This window comes from Haplochromis burtoni, unplaced genomic scaffold (assembly GCF_018398535.1).
Source record: "Haplochromis burtoni strain Fernald_Lab_line unplaced genomic scaffold, NCSU_Asbu1 Contig_30, whole genome shotgun sequence".
Classification (NCBI taxonomy): Eukaryota; Metazoa; Chordata; class Actinopteri; order Cichliformes; family Cichlidae; genus Haplochromis; species Haplochromis burtoni.
Window position 1 is genome coordinate 1868927 of NW_024582391.1, and position 17164 is coordinate 1886090.

At 42.8% G+C, this 17164-nt stretch overlaps 1 protein-coding gene across 2 annotated transcripts in view; it reads left to right on the top strand.

Annotated features, from left to right (window-relative positions):
* The window catches only part of LOC102299546 (partitioning defective 3 homolog), a 308415-nt gene that overhangs the window by 266616 nt on the left and 24635 nt on the right, over nt 1–17164 (top strand). The window contains exon 21 of one of the 2 annotated variants that reach the window (XM_042219256.1): nt 16338–16458. In XM_042219256.1, coding sequence (XP_042075190.1) covers nt 16338–16458 — 121 coding nt within the window. The remainder of the gene's footprint in view (nt 1–16337; nt 16459–17164) is intronic. The other variant, XM_042219257.1, reaches the window with a different exon arrangement.

A 17164-nucleotide genomic window follows, 5' to 3' on the forward strand; every position in this document is an offset into this window, starting at 1 on the left:
AAAGCAAAACACATGGAACTTCAGTAACCTTTGAGCCTAACGTCCTCCTCCCCGGTGCTCCAGGTGCAAATGAGCAGTTATGAGCTGATTCTTTGTTTTATTTGTATTCAGACAGCGGTATCTGTTAGCGCTGGTTCTTCACAAGTAAACTCTTTGGCATAAAATTGGACACAATGTTTCATTTTGTCATTTTAGGTTAAGGTTTCCTGTTGCAAAATTAGAAAGAACTAAGTGATGTGAAACACCGCCTCGGTCCATTTTAAATGCACTTTGGCCCGGGGAAGAACCTGCATTTGTGGATGGCACGCTGAGCTGCGCTCCCTGAAACATTCCTGAGCCAGCGCAGTGATTTCCATGACAGACTCTCGCGCCTGTTTTTAATGCAGTGTTGGCTGAAGGCCTGAAGATCACATGCGTCCAGTATCGATTTTTATCCCGGTCCCTTGCGTACAGATTGTGTACAGAGATTTCTCCAGATTCTCTGAACTTTGATGTTATGTGCTGTTCTTCACAATTTTTACACCGGGAAGCATTATGGTGAAAATGTTTCAGAGTTTGCAGACAGTGACAGGTTTTTTTTCAGATGAATGAACATTATCTTGATTTTTGAGAAAGTCTTCTTCTCTAAGCTGCTCTTTTAACACCCTGTCATGTCACTGACCTGTTGCCAATGAACCAGACTTGGGGCAAATAGTTTTTAGTATTACAGCCTTTTGTTGACCTCATCCCAAAGGTTTTTGAGATGTGCTGCTGTCATCAGATGCCATCAAAGTGACCTAGTATTTTTCATGACATAAAAAACTGTCTAAACAACAAGTTTTAAACACATTAAGTTCTATTGTGAATAAATTAAGAGTTTGTAAATATTGCCAAACATTGCAATGTGTTTTCATTTACGTCTTACACAGCAACTTTTTTGGAGTTGGGGTTGTAAATGAGCACCAGTTTATTTGACGCACCATTTAAAACCATTTAGAAACGGATTGGGACAACTGTATGAGACAGTTAGAAAAAACAAAACATGGGATTCTGTTCTCCATGTCCATGTTTTGCTAGCAATGGCTCTTTATTGCATCCACTTCAACAACTCTGAGAGCAAAGCCTGCTTTTGCCCTCCAGTTAGACATTCCTATAATAATGTGATGTCACAAGAAAGCCATGCGAGACTAGGAAGTCGTTTTTTATCATCCAGATCCATAGTCTGAGATGTGCTGTGTGCTGCTCAGGTCCTACCGACTAAATTTGTGATTTCGCTCTCAAAAGTGCTCAAATTTGTACTTTTACTGTGTTTTAATAATGTGCTCATAATGAAATCGCAAAAGTGTAAAAATCCCATCGTAAACCATCTGAGCACTTTATTGAAAAATGTGTTTAATCATTGTTTAGTGAGTCATTTAAGACCGAATAATGGAGTAGAATTACCCGATTGAAGATTTTATACCTTTTAAAATATTTAATTATGTCATTTAAATGCAAATTTATTGAGTCATCATTATCAAGTGGGGGTTTTTGTATCCATCTTTAAAATGTGTTATGATGAACTTCTTAAAAAGTACAGTGTAATTCAAGCAGAATTATGTAATGATGGGTTTGAAATGTTTAATGTTTGAACCCACATCGTCTGAATAAATGTGCTTTACGTTTGTGTTCCGACGTGGCATTAAGCACCACACTCTAGTAAGTCAGTAACAAAATATGGACTCATCACAAATGATTAATGAGACATCTATCAGCTCCTTACGGAAACAGACAAGCTAATATACAGTATTTGAGGCAGCGTGAGGCCGACCACTGACGGCTCTTCTTTTGTGTGAGATCTCCCACCGCAGCATCTCCCCTAGCACTTCATAGGACCCTCCCACCCCCTCTCAATTCACCCTCACTGCACAAAGAGGAGACAGAGTTGGCCTGGGTAATTTGGATAATAATTATTTCTGCATTTAGTGCCAGCTGGGTGCCTGAGAAGGTCAGGGAACAGCATGAGGACAGGCTTATCTCCGTGTTGGTGCTGGCTTCCATATGGCAGCAGACAATAGGAAAAGGGCCTTGGCCCTGGACACAGCAGCATGGCACAGGACAGCTCCCACAGACAAAACACAACAACACACTGATGCAGCAGCAGCTACGGCGGCTCTCGGAAGTGCCACGCAAGGCTGGGTGGGCTGAACGTCTCACTGCACTGATGGTAGAGGAAAGAAGAAGGAGAAGAGAGAACAACCACTAAGAAATAATAAAGCTGGAGTAAGAAAAGAACCATTTCAGCTAAGTTAAAATCATGAACTTGTCATCATTAAATCCGTGTCCTATTCAGGGCACAAACAGTTGTGCCCCTGTCCTGGAAACTGTGAGAAAGGCTTTTTGTAATTTATGAAGAGGACTTTGACCCCCTCTATTGAAACTCAAGCTTCATGCATTAGTCTGGTAAAGGTTCAGGGTTATAAGAAAAGATGTGAACATTGAGAGGTTAAAAGTTTCCTTTTCTTTCCTCGCCATTCTGCTGCTCTTTATTCAACCGCCCCTTCGACCTTACTGTTCATTGGGTTACCATGGCACCAAAGACCCTGTAGCAACTCAGCCTGAGCTTCATAAATCAGATTTTTACTGTGTAGCACTCCTTTTAATCTCCATCCACTGACGGCTTTATTTGATTCCTCCTCTTTGGAGGGCTTTCAGTGGTCAGTCCATCCTGAAAAGAATGCCTCTGTGTGTGTGTGTGTGTGTGTGTGTATTGGTTTGCATGCATGGGTCTGTATGCATGTGCACAGGCATGAGAAAAGGGCTATAGAAAAGCAATGTCCTCCGAGGCTCCTTTGAACAACCCCTCCCGCATGCTTTTCTTTCACTTTGAGTTCCCAAGTATCCCCTTCCCCTGTGTGGTGACTTTAAGATGGAGCCTGAGTGAGAATCGTCATTTTTAATGTTGAGCTGTTAATCCCCTACTGGAGTGCAATTGTAGCTCACTTTTATGTCTCACTGAGGAGGGTGGGGTCTTTCTTTTTTTTCTTTTTTTTTAACACTCTGTAAAAGAAGAAAGTGACTTAATTGAATTAAGAAGGAAGCTTGGCAGAAAGATTCATTACTTTTTTATAAAGCAACTTTGTTTCTGGCTCTCTGGTACAGGCCACGGTCTCACCCGTCTCACAAACAAACAGCTAAGGTGAGAGAGGATAGCCTCTGGTATGACAAAGACCAGCTCAGGTGAGCAAGAGAGGAGTGCATGGCAGGCCTATTTCAGCAACTGTCCCATTGATCTCTAAGTAAATGGATGAGATGACATTGTAATAGCAGGGACAGCTGCTGTCCATCTCAGCTATTATAGGCCGTGATCAATGAGGTGACCATGTGAAATCAGATGCTGGTAGCTCTCAGGTAGCTGTGAGTCTGCCTTGGAGTGTAAAATGTGTGTTTTTGTTCTGCGGTGGGTGAGCATTTCTCAGTGTTTCAAAGTAGCATAGATAATAGTTTCAAGGAGCCAGCTAGAGTGTTGTTGTGAATGCTGTTGTGCACAATGTCATTAACATTGTTAATGTTAAATATTCAGATGACTCACTGGAGGTTTACGTGGTTTCAAGTGTCCTTATTTGGAGACCGTGTGGTTTTGTGGGCTTGTCAAAAATGCTTTTTTGTTTGTTTTTAATTAAATCTTTGCAGATGTGAAGTGAGCGTGTTACGGAGATATGAGAGCCAGCGTGACTATGTGTAATGATAATTCTGTTGATGGGCTTGCCGCTCTCTCCCTCCCTCCCTCTTTCGCCCTGTCTGGGCTGCTGAGGAGCAACGTAAAGGTCTAGAGTTCATTATCAGAGATTTTCCTCTTGAAGGGGCACAGCGACCAAAGAACATGCCGATCTCTCATTACTCTCACCGCCGTCGCATAATCTTTGCCCACTTACATCACAGACGCAGGGACCTGACTTGTCTAGAGTGGGCCTTGCCGTGTGTATCTATTCCCTTTCAACACAGGAAATTAATCCAAAAGTGCCTGTAGAGAAATCACCATTTCAAGCCATTAGCACTTGTCGTGCAAAGCTGCCATTACTGAAATAACCCGGGTGACGGAGAATATTGGACTTACTGGAGCAACAGCCAATTCATGCTACATAAGTTTGGAAATCGCCCATTTGGGGAATATTGTAATGGCCTTGTGCAAATGTGGATTTATGCAGGGAAAGCTACCATAAGCCACCACTAGTGAAAGCACAAGGTTTGAGTTCTTAAACAGCCTGAAGAAAAATAAAATAAGCATAGCAGTCATAGAAGTATGGAAAAACTTCATCAGTCTCTCATAAGACAAATTCATGGTGGGCCACACACACCGATAAGTACATCAACATGCACATACTGAACCTGCAAAAGAGGAATGAAGCAAATCCATGCAGCGGTTTTTATGGTTTCTTTTTATTGGATATGATTGGATTTTGAAGGATTTTCCAGTTGATTCCTTGACTTTTGACCATTTCACAGCACACATCTTCCAGTGACGTGTGCCTGTCGTTTTATTTAATTGGGCTTTCTTTTTATACTCAAAGGTAAAGCCAGTGAATTCCTAGACGTGGAGCTGCCAGTTCTTTCTGTTCCTGTAAAATCTTCTAATTTGAGATCTGAAAGTAGAAAACATTGCCCAGTCCACCTTGTTACCCAAGTTAAGGCAACTGTTGAGAGCTTAATCAATGTTTTTTTTTTTTTTTATTCCCTCTCTTGTTCCATTTTTGGCACTACCACCACTCCCTGTTTTGGAGATTGGCGTTCTGTGAACAGCAGCCAATTGGCAGCCACTATTTACTGCCACCAGCTGCTTTTGCTCATTGAAGTTTCTGCCTCCCGTTTACACACCAATATCTCGCTCTCCTTTTTCTCCCCTCTCATTAATCTTTGCAAGATCCCAGAGTTATGGCACAAGTTAAGCTTTGCTATATTAGCTGGCCTTTGAGGCCTGTTAAAGCTATTTTTGGGAATGCCTTGGTTTTAATCAACCACACAAAGGCACAGATAGCACTTGTTGAGTTACTTCCATTTTTTTTAAGTCCTAGCGATGGTTGGTGAAGCTGAATTTGGGTGTGGAGATGGCTGATGGGGATGTTGGGTGGTGGTGGTGAAATATGGGCAGGGTCGGGCTTTGTCTCTTTTCTTTTTGAGGATGTTGGATTTAAAAGTTGTCTTTCCCATTTGACCCATTCACGTCCTTCAGAACCTGTCGTGCTGTCAGAACTTTCAAAAGCTGTCTTGTTCTTTTCCCCGTCTTTGTCGGGAGATCACCTTGCCATTGCTTTGTTGGAAAACGGGGAGTGCGTGGGACTATTTAAAAACGATAATGGTCTTTAATGTGCACCGATGATGATTTATCTGTCCCTTCCTGGCCTCCCTTCGCTTATCATGGACTTTAAAACATGAAAAGGAAGTTATTAGGAGGGAGACGGCCAAGGATTTGTCTGTTTTCCTTCCTTTGCAGAGGCAACAGAGCGCCAATCCAATTTGCCAGGCATGTGGAGTTATCCTTAAGCCTGTCAAATGCACCGACTGGGAAAGCTGTCACTTTTCTTACGGTCATATGGTCACAATCGCCGCTCGAGTTATTTATAGGTCTCATACGTCACACATTCACTACTACAAGCACCCAGATATAATGAGACACCTCAACACACTGAGGGAATCATATGTGAGCCAGTTTATTTAAAGTATTTCATCTTTATCATCCTTCAGCCCTCTAACTGCATTTTACTACAGAGCTTACAGCTGGTTGCAATTCTGCTTTAGCAGAGCTTCTTTTTGTGAGGTGGTTTTGATCTTAAACAACTTATAGAAACTCACTCGGAGACACATGAAAGAGACAAAAAGACGCACAATCAACTAACTGTTGATCTTGATTGTTTTCAGCAGCCGCATCAAAAATATCAAAAATAAGTTGGCAAGGTGCAGCTTTAAACAGGAAATAATGCCAAATAATGAGAAATTAGCTTTTGCTTTGCGTGGAGGAGAAATCTAATTAAGTGTGCTTTAAATCTCCTTCCACCAGTCGAGCTGTTCTCGGCAACCAGCTCTGCACTTACTGCCTCATGTCCGTGACATGACCTCTGACTTTCTGCCTGTGTGTGTGTGTGTGTGTGTGTGTGATGTCATACCTTGAGGATATGTGTTAACTCAGCAGGTTGAGTATTACCAGAGCCCTCCATTGTTCTCAGCACCATTGAGAGTTCTCCAAACACTGGCCTGTAATTAAAGGGCTCACTCCTGCTTAATGCTTTTTTGTTCCCATGCCCCCTCACCCTCCACCCCCACACTGGGGGTTAAGGATAATGAGCATTTTATGTGGATGTGGATGCACATATGTGTGCATGCTTGTGTGTGTGTGAACAGGCAGATGTAGTGACAGTATCTTAATTTAGTTTTGATTCACTGGTGCATTCATTCACACATCAGCTACCACGTTTGCCATCTGTGGGCGAGCCCATGACCGCTTGGTCTTTTCTGTCAGCACTTGGGCTAAATCCCCCGTGGCTTGTCCTGAACTGCGGGTCTACCATCTCCCGTGTGTTCCCTGACACCCATTCCTTTAACCACCTGAAGGTGACAGTGTTTTGTCATCAGTGTCTCCTGGCTCCCTCTTAAAACGCAGTCTAAATCCCTGCCACCGAAGTGAGCCCTCACCCCTCCTAACCAGGCCTGAATAATTCTTTCGGACACCACTTTGGGAGTTTGGCTGAGTACTTTGCTGTGTCACATTTAAAATGTGGCCACTTATAGAGGGGTTTTTTTTGTCCCTGAACACAGCCTTGCCAAAAATAGGGACGCGTTAGGAGAAGTTTTCTCAACAAGCTGCAGTTTCCTATCATGACTGTTGTATTGGCAGACAGGGACTCGCTCAGTGGAAGAAGTTAAATAGATACATTTCCATTATTGAGGACACAAACTCTGCTTCTGTATAGTTTTTTTTCTGCTGCACTTCTTCTATCTGTCTCTCATCACAGCTCTGTATTTCTTTTTTTTCCTTTTCTGACTCAGAAGTGTGTTAGTGTGGGGATTAGAAAGCAAAGATTACTCTGTGAATACACCTGCAGAGAAAAAGAAACGGAAACAGACAAAACTCCCAACACATTTGTGTGAAATGCTAACACTCTCGCCACATGACAGAATGTGATCCTTATTAGCTTTCTGTTGAAAGTCTTGGACAAACATTATCAGATATCTGTGTGCTCACTGAAGTCTAAAGCACGTCTTAAGTTACACTGGTTGAAATCCCCGTGGCTGAGAAGAAACAACAGGGCGGCAGTGATGTTAGCTTAAAGAAATAACCTGTGAGACCCGCTTCAGGTATGCTCGGTCCCACTCAGCAGGTGAAAAGCTTTCATGCACAGGAATGTTTGCAGTCTTGCGACGATGCCACAACTGCTGTCTTGTAGACTCGTAACAGCTAATTCAAGATTCTCTCTTGCATGGAACACGGACCCTTTAAGACACCTTAAGGTCACCTTTGGTTTCCTCATGGTGTGAGCAGGTGCGCGTGTGGAATACTGGGTTGGTCCTTAAAAGAGACATGAAGTCGCTTCCTGTTTATTGCTCTGAGTTGACTTTGCTTTTCCCCAAACCATGTCATTTTGTAATAGGGTTCCAAGATTATTAATTTAAACCAATGGACTTTAAGTGATACAATTAAACTTGACCAAATCTTCACCCGGTGCCCTTTTCCATGGCTTGATTATTGACTGCCACTGCTTCTTATTAGCATGTCGGTCACAGGAGAAGCGGCGGCCCGCGGTCATGACGATAATTGAGATCGTAATCACAACCAATGAGTTTGTGTGTGTTTGCGCATACGTGTGTGTGTGTGTTGTGTGGTGGGGGTTAGGTTCGGGGGTCCCAGCTGTCACATGGGCTTTGATTGATGGATGGCTGATGCATGATGATGGATGCACACTCACATTAAGCCGATAGACGGTCGTACCCAGGTTCGTCGCGGCTTCGGTAGTTTAAGGCAGTGTTACAGCTTCATTAAGGCAGAGAGCCACTGTGGCCATAGATCATGGCGGTGACAGGCCAACATTATGTCTGGCTGGGTTGATAATGATGCCATGAATGTGAGGGTCACAGGTTGAAGGGGCATTAACATATGTAAGGCTCCCGCAGGTTGATGTGAGATAGCAGTAATGGCAGGATTTCTTCGCTGCTTTGAGTGTGTGTTTTTTGTTTTTTGGAGTCCTACAAATACCTTTCTAGCGCATTTCAGTTTTGTCAAGTTTTTTTCTTCTATTTTTGTCCCTCTGGCAGGTGGCAAAATCATCAGCAAATGTTTGATATTCCAACACCGATTGGCCTTTTTTCTCTTTCATCTTCAGTTCTCTCGTTTTCCTTCTTTCTTCTTTTTCTCATCTGCCCGTCTGTCATTATCTGCCAACCTCTTGACCTTCACATTGATCATTACACAATATTGATAGCCTAAATTGAAATTATCCTGCCAGTCTTGTTTTTCTCTTTCTTTCTTTGCTCATCTGTCTGCCTAACCATTACTAAAGGTTTTGACCCCTGACCTCCTCCGTCTTCCCTCTTTCCGAGACTTCGAGACTTAATCCAGTAATGGACGCAGCAGCAAAGGAGTTAGTACAGGACACCAGGGGCTGACAAGGAGGGGGAGGGTAAAAGGGCACATGTGCCTCCCTCCTCCTTTTTTAGTTTGTACTTCTATCCATTCCCAAGAAGCCCCCCTGCAAACCCCTTTCCCTCTCCTCACCACTTAAAGCTGGGAGCAGCTGCGCCAGGAGCACAAAAAAATCTTTAGAATCCATCTTTTTAATTCCGCTTTATTACACCCACTATCAATATTGTTATTGTTTAAAGTGGCCCTGGCTCTGACTGACGGGTATCCCACCGTGCCTCTCTCGTTAATTATGTATAGAGGAAGTAGTGGCGGCACAGGGAGTCGTAGCAGAAAAGACTTAGGTGGTGGTGGGGGGGATGCTGGTTGTGTATGGGATGGCGAGGAAAGCTACACCGGTCTGGTGTGAATTATTTACCACTGGCTCGTGGTTCACCTGCTGAGCGTCAGGCACTGACATTTGCAAAGGGAGCGATTGTCTGCATTCAGCACAGTGTGGCGTCTTGCTGAAGTAAATGAGATTCTTTACAGGTGTAACGCTTCTCGAATTAACCCGGGAGACCTAATAAAAGACAGGATATCGGCTCTGCTTGTTAGTCAGTTAAAAAAAGGGGATTTTAAAAGTGGGTGTACGTGTAAAGAGAAATGCAACAGTGGTGAAGTAAACCCTCCAAACCAACCAGGTCCCTCTGAAAATGATGCACCAGATGTCAAATGATACACTTCTGAATGCATATGTAATATATGGCTGGTGCACCAGTGCTGCTGCTTGGGCCCATTTGAAATCTAATATTAGCCTTTCATTATAGGTAGCCAGTGAGAGCGTGTCACTTTGGCAACGTGCTAGAATAGCAAACGAGTTAGAGGGGTTCAGCTGCATGTGAATATCTGCTTCTGGAGTGGAATCATCTGCTCCTTCACATGGTGATAGGTTTGCATATATTTGTATTAAAGGACCGTGGCTGTCTTTTAATCCAACTGATTCTTTTCGGCACACGAGCGACTATATTTCAATGTACGCAGCGATGTTGCTGCTGTCATGTTTACAGAGACCCTGTGGTAAAAATGCGCTTGATTTTAAAGGTGTTTTTGTGGATAGCCCTGTCATTCTTTCATGATTTCTCTGTAATTTAAAGTGTCTCCAAGCAATTTCACAATAAGTCAACACCAAAGTTTCCCAAGTACAAAATGCAAAACGTTATTGTGTTAAAGTTTTGGCTATTCTCAGGAAGGGATGTGAATCTATCTGAAGTAAAAGCTCACTGAAAACCAATTTAACATCAAAGGAAATTTGAGACATTTTAAAAAAAGGTACACTGAATAGCATTCGATATTTGCAGTGACATTCCCAAATATCTCATTTGATTATTCTTCAATCCCCTTCTCTTTTTAAAACTCACTGAAATCTGTTTTTTTAATTGCCTCCCTCCGCTGTCTGTTTTCATACAGTGGATTGGAAAACTTGGGCGTCTCTAATAAGCTGCCCGTGTGCATTCCAGCATACGATAGCATCTGAAGGATGAGGCAGTTTGAGAATGCAAGTGGGAAAGGCAGAGCTTGGCACTGGGTTTTGGGTTCACACAGCTCTGTGAAGAGCGCAGTTGGACCTGGCCTAGCAGGTCGGCAATCTTTGTAAGAATGTTTCCAGGGAGTATAGCTGTGTCAAAACAGTGGAGAACAAAAGCATCCCCCTCCCCTTTTTTGTTTTTCCTGGTCCACTGTTCCAAAACTTGTTGTTTAAAACTTTCATGAAATAACTTTAATTTTGCAGCTTGTTCAACATCAGATGTTATTTTATACAAAGAACTTCTGACTGACTAAATTTGTCTCAAGATCAACTCGGCTCCTTCTTGTCTAAGTGCTGACGATCGTCTAGTCAGTGCTTCTGCCAAGCTCTGCAGCTCCCACTCAGTTTTAGAGTGGCCCTCCACAGAAAAACCTGCAAAGGTGACTTGTTGCTGCAATGCACCAGTCTCCCTGGGAATTTATATTGGAGGTCCCCTAATGCAAAATACAGCAACACATTTCATATTCCATGGCGCCAACCTATACTTAGACAAAATATTATAGCGTCATAGTCGGGATACTGGAAGCCAAAGTCATATAGCTTCTCCACTGGCCTCTTAGTGTCAAGCAAGCTCATATCTCATAAAAGTTGTCTATAAAGATCCGATAGGCTCGTAAAAGCTGACTTAACCTGTTTAGATGGATACTGTAGCCCATGGCCTTCACACCTTATTTAAGGCTAATAAGGCTGACACTTCATTCTTCTTACCCTAAAGAGGAATTTTGTTTATGTGCAACATAAACAGCTGCAACACTGTACATATGTTTCAACTCTATATATATGCTGCTTTGAAAATAAAAGATTTACTGCACGTAGCATGATGCAGCCAAGTCATTTCTTGTGCAGTTACAAGTTTCGATCATGTGATGAGTTTTAAATCATTAGCATGCAACACATCTTTGTCTCATTACACAATGGCACGTTCATGTATGCACATAAGAGTAAGAGTGTATTTATTAGATTGTGCAGTCCTGACCATGCCCCCTCTCTCTCAGAGTGAGCACCCTTCGCTGAATCAATAGATTTGGATTATGGGCCTTAACTTCAAAGTTAATCTCTTTGGAGAATGCAGCCGTGCTTTGTTCTTCCTAGAAAACAATTTAAAGAGAAGTTGCCAGAAATGAGGACAAGTAAAGCTTTCAGGGAGCCTATCAGCTACACAAATCTTAGCTTAGTCCCTGTACCTTCATAATATACAGCACATCATGCAGAAATAAAGGTTTCTTTGACTAGTTCCATTATAATGTTTAAGCAGCCAAAGGTTTAAAAGTTGCTAGTAGAAAGATAGGATAGAAAGCAGAAAGGGGAAATTCCTCACTTTGATCTGTTTAGAAATCATGCCAACTGAACAGAGAAGACAGAAAAATGATAATGACTAGAAGAGTTGATGTCTTTACAATAAAAAAAAAAAATTTAAGGGTGCTTTTAAAGTACACAGGACTACAGGTATTTAAAAGGAACAAAGAAAAAGCCAAAGATCATTGCCTTTTCTTCATTTCTTTGGAGTCGTGCTTTTCGTAGAGGAGAGCCTTCTGCCGCTCCTTTCATACCGGACAGCCTGTTGGAGGGTTAATCAGAGCTCCGTGCTCCCGAGTCACGCCACTACCACATCCCAGGCAGGGATCCCACACGATGGCCTCCTTAGGACCCCTAAGGACCCTATATGTGGTGCTTTTGAGTCTGAAAGGAACCATGGATACAGATTCATGCGCACACAGTCACAGCACCACATTAGGGTGGGGATTTTAGCTGGCAAGGCGCCACTGTCGGTGCATCAGTCACAAGAGGACATGGGTGAAGTCAGAGCCTGACAAATCCAGGGTATTATCAGGCCTTTGTCCAGCCTGCAGCTGTCACTTACCAGGCTAGTGGGGAGAGGACGAGGGGGACAGAAGGGAATTCATGACCTATCCCTCTAGCCACAGAGGAGCACTGAGGCATTCAGAAGTAAAACATATGGGAAGAAGAAGAAGAAAGAAATGAAGAAGAGATGAGGCGAGAGAAAACTGGAAGAACTTTTTTATGAACATGGAAAAGAAAGTGGAAAGTGATGTACGCTTCAAATGCTTCCATTTGATTGCTGGCAAAAATCATAGCAGAAGGGCCGATATATGCTGATTTCCTTCTGAAGACGCTAAAAAAAATGTTTTATCTTTGTCCCTCTCCCCTTCAAAAATGACCAGCAGTAATGCAGATCTAATCTCTTTCTATCATCGTGGTAGGTCCCAAAGGCTGTCCATTTCCCCCCAAATGCCTCATCTTTCTGTCTTTGAAATAAATGAAAGTCCACAGGGCGGTGGAATAAAGATGAGCTAAGCCTTTGACTTGATGCAAGATTGCCAAAGGCCCCAAACTTAAGAAGTCTGCCCCCCCCTCATCTGCTGCACAGAGATACTGCGGCCAGTAAGAAACCAGATAATCTGATAGAATTTCAATCAACAGCGATCAGATAAGAAATAACAGAATGTATGATTTTAAAGTCGCACGGAAGCTCCGACAGTTCAACCCTTTTCCGCTTTTAGTTGGAAATGAACATTTCTGTAGCAACAGCCTGAACTCCAGTCAAACTTCATCTCTGAAATCTTATTCCGAGGATTATAACACTCTGCTGCTCTCATTCGAATACCCCTGAACTTAGGTATGCTCATATGACCCGTATTACACTCTTGGTGATTGGATTACTCATTTATTGGCCGGTGGCAGTGTTTACGGGGCATGTAGAGACTCAGCGCAGCTTTGATCCACCAACAGAAGCAAATATGAGGGCTGCTGCATAGTTTACATCCTGGGCCTAAGCCTTGTGGTGTGCGAGGCATCTGCTAAATCCTCCCGGATCAAAGGATGACTATTACACAGACAGGCATCCACATACCCCCAAATGCAGCTTTAGAGTGTTCATGACCCCTGTCAACATGTCCATGTGAAAGCACAGGTGTGGATGGGTGTGGGGGTACACACAGACACATGCACACTACCGGTGCCTCAAAGTTTGCTGCTAAAGAGTGCCAAAGCTGTTTCTGTATAGGCTGATGTTTTGTAATGTGATTGGCTCATTGCTAGTTCTTCACAAGTTCGAGAAGCTCTAGGTTCTTTCTGAATTGTTGCTGTGATCCGACTTTGCAGGCCAGGAATTCGTAGGTTCACTACTCTTGATAAGTCCTCAGAAAAAAGCTTTTACTCAGTAAATTCAGAATTGGTGTGTCTTTATTGGATACAGGCGTCCGTAATAGTCGAGAGACGGGGAAAAAAAAGACATGTTGGCTCTTTTGTCTCTTCCTCCATCTTTGTGTTGCCGACTGTGTCGCGCGGTGATGTTTGCATGCATCTGGGAGAGACACAGCCAACCCAGGAGGCCAAGTGCTGACATTTCAGCCCGCAAAGTCACAGATGAATTTGGAGCAAATCTCATTATACCGGACAGAATAAAGATGCTGCCTGTGAAAATGCTGTGGCATATGGACACTTTATCTCCCCCCATGTTTTTTAATAACTTTACACACACTATCTCGTTTCCCACTGATGCATATTTTAGCTGCAATCCTGCGCGGTGGTGATGCGGACAGCTCGCTTGCACCCCTGAGGACACTTATGCCACCTGTGACCTTTTCCCTTTTATGCAAAAACACACTGCTTACAGCAAACTGATGAGCAGTGCTCATTCGTACCATATTCCGTTGGACTGGTCTTTCCTTATGGCGCATGTTCTACAGGCCAATTACAGACATTGATGTATTTGGAGGTGCATTTATAAGTGGTGACCTGATGCAGCGGCAACAATCATGCTGACTAATTACCCACCAAGGTGCCTGAGCGATGTGGGGCTCTTAGCAAAGGCAACTGAATCCATCTTCTTTATGCATGCAGACAGGCCTGCTGCTGGCTGTTACACTGACAGGGGACAGTTTCGGCTGGCTGTTTGGGCTTGATTCGTGCTCTCCCCCGATTTTGAGCTCCGTTTATTAACATATGAATATATTTACAGACCCTGAAAGTACTCCCAAGAATCCCATCACAGTGAAAGACAAAAAAAGATAAGGCCCTCCAGATCTAATCTAGATATGGCAAATGCCTCCTTTGAACACCTACGACAAATTTACCCCTTGGTAAATCAAGCCGTCATTCCCGGCCCACACTCGATGCAATTTCCATTTGTTGTAGTGCTTTAAAAAAGTGTATTAACTGCTAGTTCTTTAAATTGCCGGAGACCTTGTCTTCGCTCATGTTTTCCTACTCCACACCCCACAGCATCGTCTACCACACAGTGGAGCAGATCTTCACTGTCACATTGATACTTTCGTGAGTGAGAGAAGGGCAGAGGGGCTTTTTATGCAGGGAGTGTACATGGACTCTAGTTGTCTTGTTTATAACCTGTGCTTTCTGGATCACCAGTTGGTTCCTCTCGCCCAGTGGTACATGTTCAAGATACTCATGGCAGCACTGACCCTCCATGGAAGGTCGCACAGAAAAAAAATTATGAGCCTTTTATTTGGAGTTTGCTCACTCTTCTCTTTGAGCGGCAATTAAGCTCATTTGGAGTTCACAGATCTATTACAGCGTTGTGAAACCTTTTTTTCTCAACAAGCAGGGAAGATGAAGAACATAAACCCACAGTTGCAAATGTGTTTTTTTTTTAATTTACACTTTTGCTCAAAATATCTTCAATAAAATCTCTGCAAATGTAGTCAAACGATTGCACTGGTAATCACATGGAAGCACACAATTCTGAAGTTGAAGCCTCGATGCTTCTGTAGTTAAAGTAATGAAAACTTGTATGATAACAGGAAGAACATTTAGAGGAGTGCACATGTGCGGTTCTATTGACTAGAATTAAGTAATTTAATTTATTTAAAATTGCATTTGCTATTTAAGCAACCTCAAGTAAATAGAGAGGGAACATTGATTTTGTAATGAACAGTAATAAAGGGACTTCACCATTACTCCACACCCTAAAAGCATAAGCTACCTCACACCCCAGTGAGCCACTTAATTGCCCACATCCACATAAAAAGGCCTAATGTACGCTCCCTGCGCTCCCACACATATAAAGCTATAGGAATCAAATGGAGTATAACTAATACAATTGATTTTGATCGGGAAGTACGAATAACACGATAACTGTGTCTTGCCAAGTGCTACTAAGGGGCACGCTCCGAGAGCCGTGCATCCTTTATGAGCCGCTATTTATTGTGCTTTTAATGAAGCTTGATTGGCAGCATGTCCTAGTGCCCATTATCATCAGAAGGATGTGCTCATTCTAATCTGCAATTATCACCATAATTGTGCTCAGAATCCTCTGGGTCCAAATAAGCAATCACTTCCACTGCTGCTGTGCCACCTGTAAGTGCTGCTCAGGAGGACACCCTGACAGGCTGACAGGTCTTCATATCAAGGGTCCTTTTTTTTTGTCTTTGGCTTTTTGTCTCTCTCTGCTCTTTATTTCTTGCGCCGTGCTTCCCTGCTTTAAGTTTCACTGGAAATTTTGTCTGGGGTTGACTTTGTTTCTTTTCCTTTTCTCACATGCTCTTGATTAACCTTTCCCTTTTTTCCCACACGACACCATACCCACACTCGTCCTCCTTCCTTTATCTCCCTCTCCTTTCCTCGCCCCATCCATCCCACTCCTCTCGCATCCCCTCCCAGCTCAAATTCCTTAACCTTTGGTCACTTTCATCCCCGCGGTATGCATAAATGCAGGCCTATTATCAAGCCGGTTGTCTCATCATAATTATGCATTTTGTCATGTGCTGCCTCTGTAGCTGGTGATAAAAGGAGAGCCTGATTAAGCTGAAGGAAAGCTATTGATTCCTATTGACAGGCTCCTCAAAGGCCTTTAATGAAGGAGATGTAAATGAGGGTTTTCCACAGCGTTTAATGACTGCGTACCATAAAAGGCCAACATTCTTCTGCAGTCTGAAAGAGACATGCATCACTGACAATGGTGCACGAGGGACACTTTCAGTTATAGTGATGTTCACAGGCGATAAAAGGATGAGAGTAAAAACACAAGAGTGTTGGAACACAAATCGCAACTGTTGGATTTAAAAATCCTCTGCACCATTTATGTGGAGAGGTAAATTGCTGAAACGCAGAATTACCTGTAACAGCATGCTAGCAAAACCAATGTGTACCAAAGCATTAATGAGTCTAAATATCTAATTTCCTTTCTTTTTTTTTCTTTCCTAGCAGTCAGATGGCGCCTAGTAACCATGACCGGATACAGAGACTAAGGAATGAGTTCCAGCAGGCCAAGCAGGAGGACGACGTAGAGGACCATCAGCACACCTACAGCTTCAACCAGTCCTGGGTGAGTATCGAGTAGGAGCTGTATTCCAGGAGAGTGTACATACCCAAAAAATTCTTCGGGATCAATCCAGAGTTACTAGCTGAATGGATTCTTAGGCCTACACATATTTTTTATTGCTTACTAACACTTCTATTCTGTTAACTTGAATGTATTTATATAGCGTCAAATTAAGGCACTTTATATATAAGGTAAACTCCCTTTTAACAGGTAGAAACCTCTGACAGAACCAGGTTCAGGGAGGGGCGGCCATCTGCAGGGACTGATTGGGCGTGAGAGGAGGGAGGCAGGACAAAAGGAACCAGGAGCCAGAGTTTAAAATGAATTTCTAATGATTAAAACCTACAGTGCTTTATAAACACGTGGAAAGCAAAAATGAGGTCTTGAACGCATTGTAGTAATATGAGTGTTTCTGCCACTCACTAATAAATCTTTGTTTTTCAGTCATTTTTTACAAACAACCTCATTTTTTCATACTTTTTGTGCCTTAATCACCAGTCTGTATTTATTCTGTATTTAGTGGCGAGTCGAGCAAAATATCGTTATCGATATATCGTTGCTGAGGCAACGTGCATTGAACACGACACATGAATCAAACACAGCTGGAGAATGTAGCATTGGGTTCACGTGGGGATGATGAAATGAACATATTATTATATAGGAAAATCCAAAAAAGCGGGTTTAATAATCATTAAAAAAAAAAAAAGAC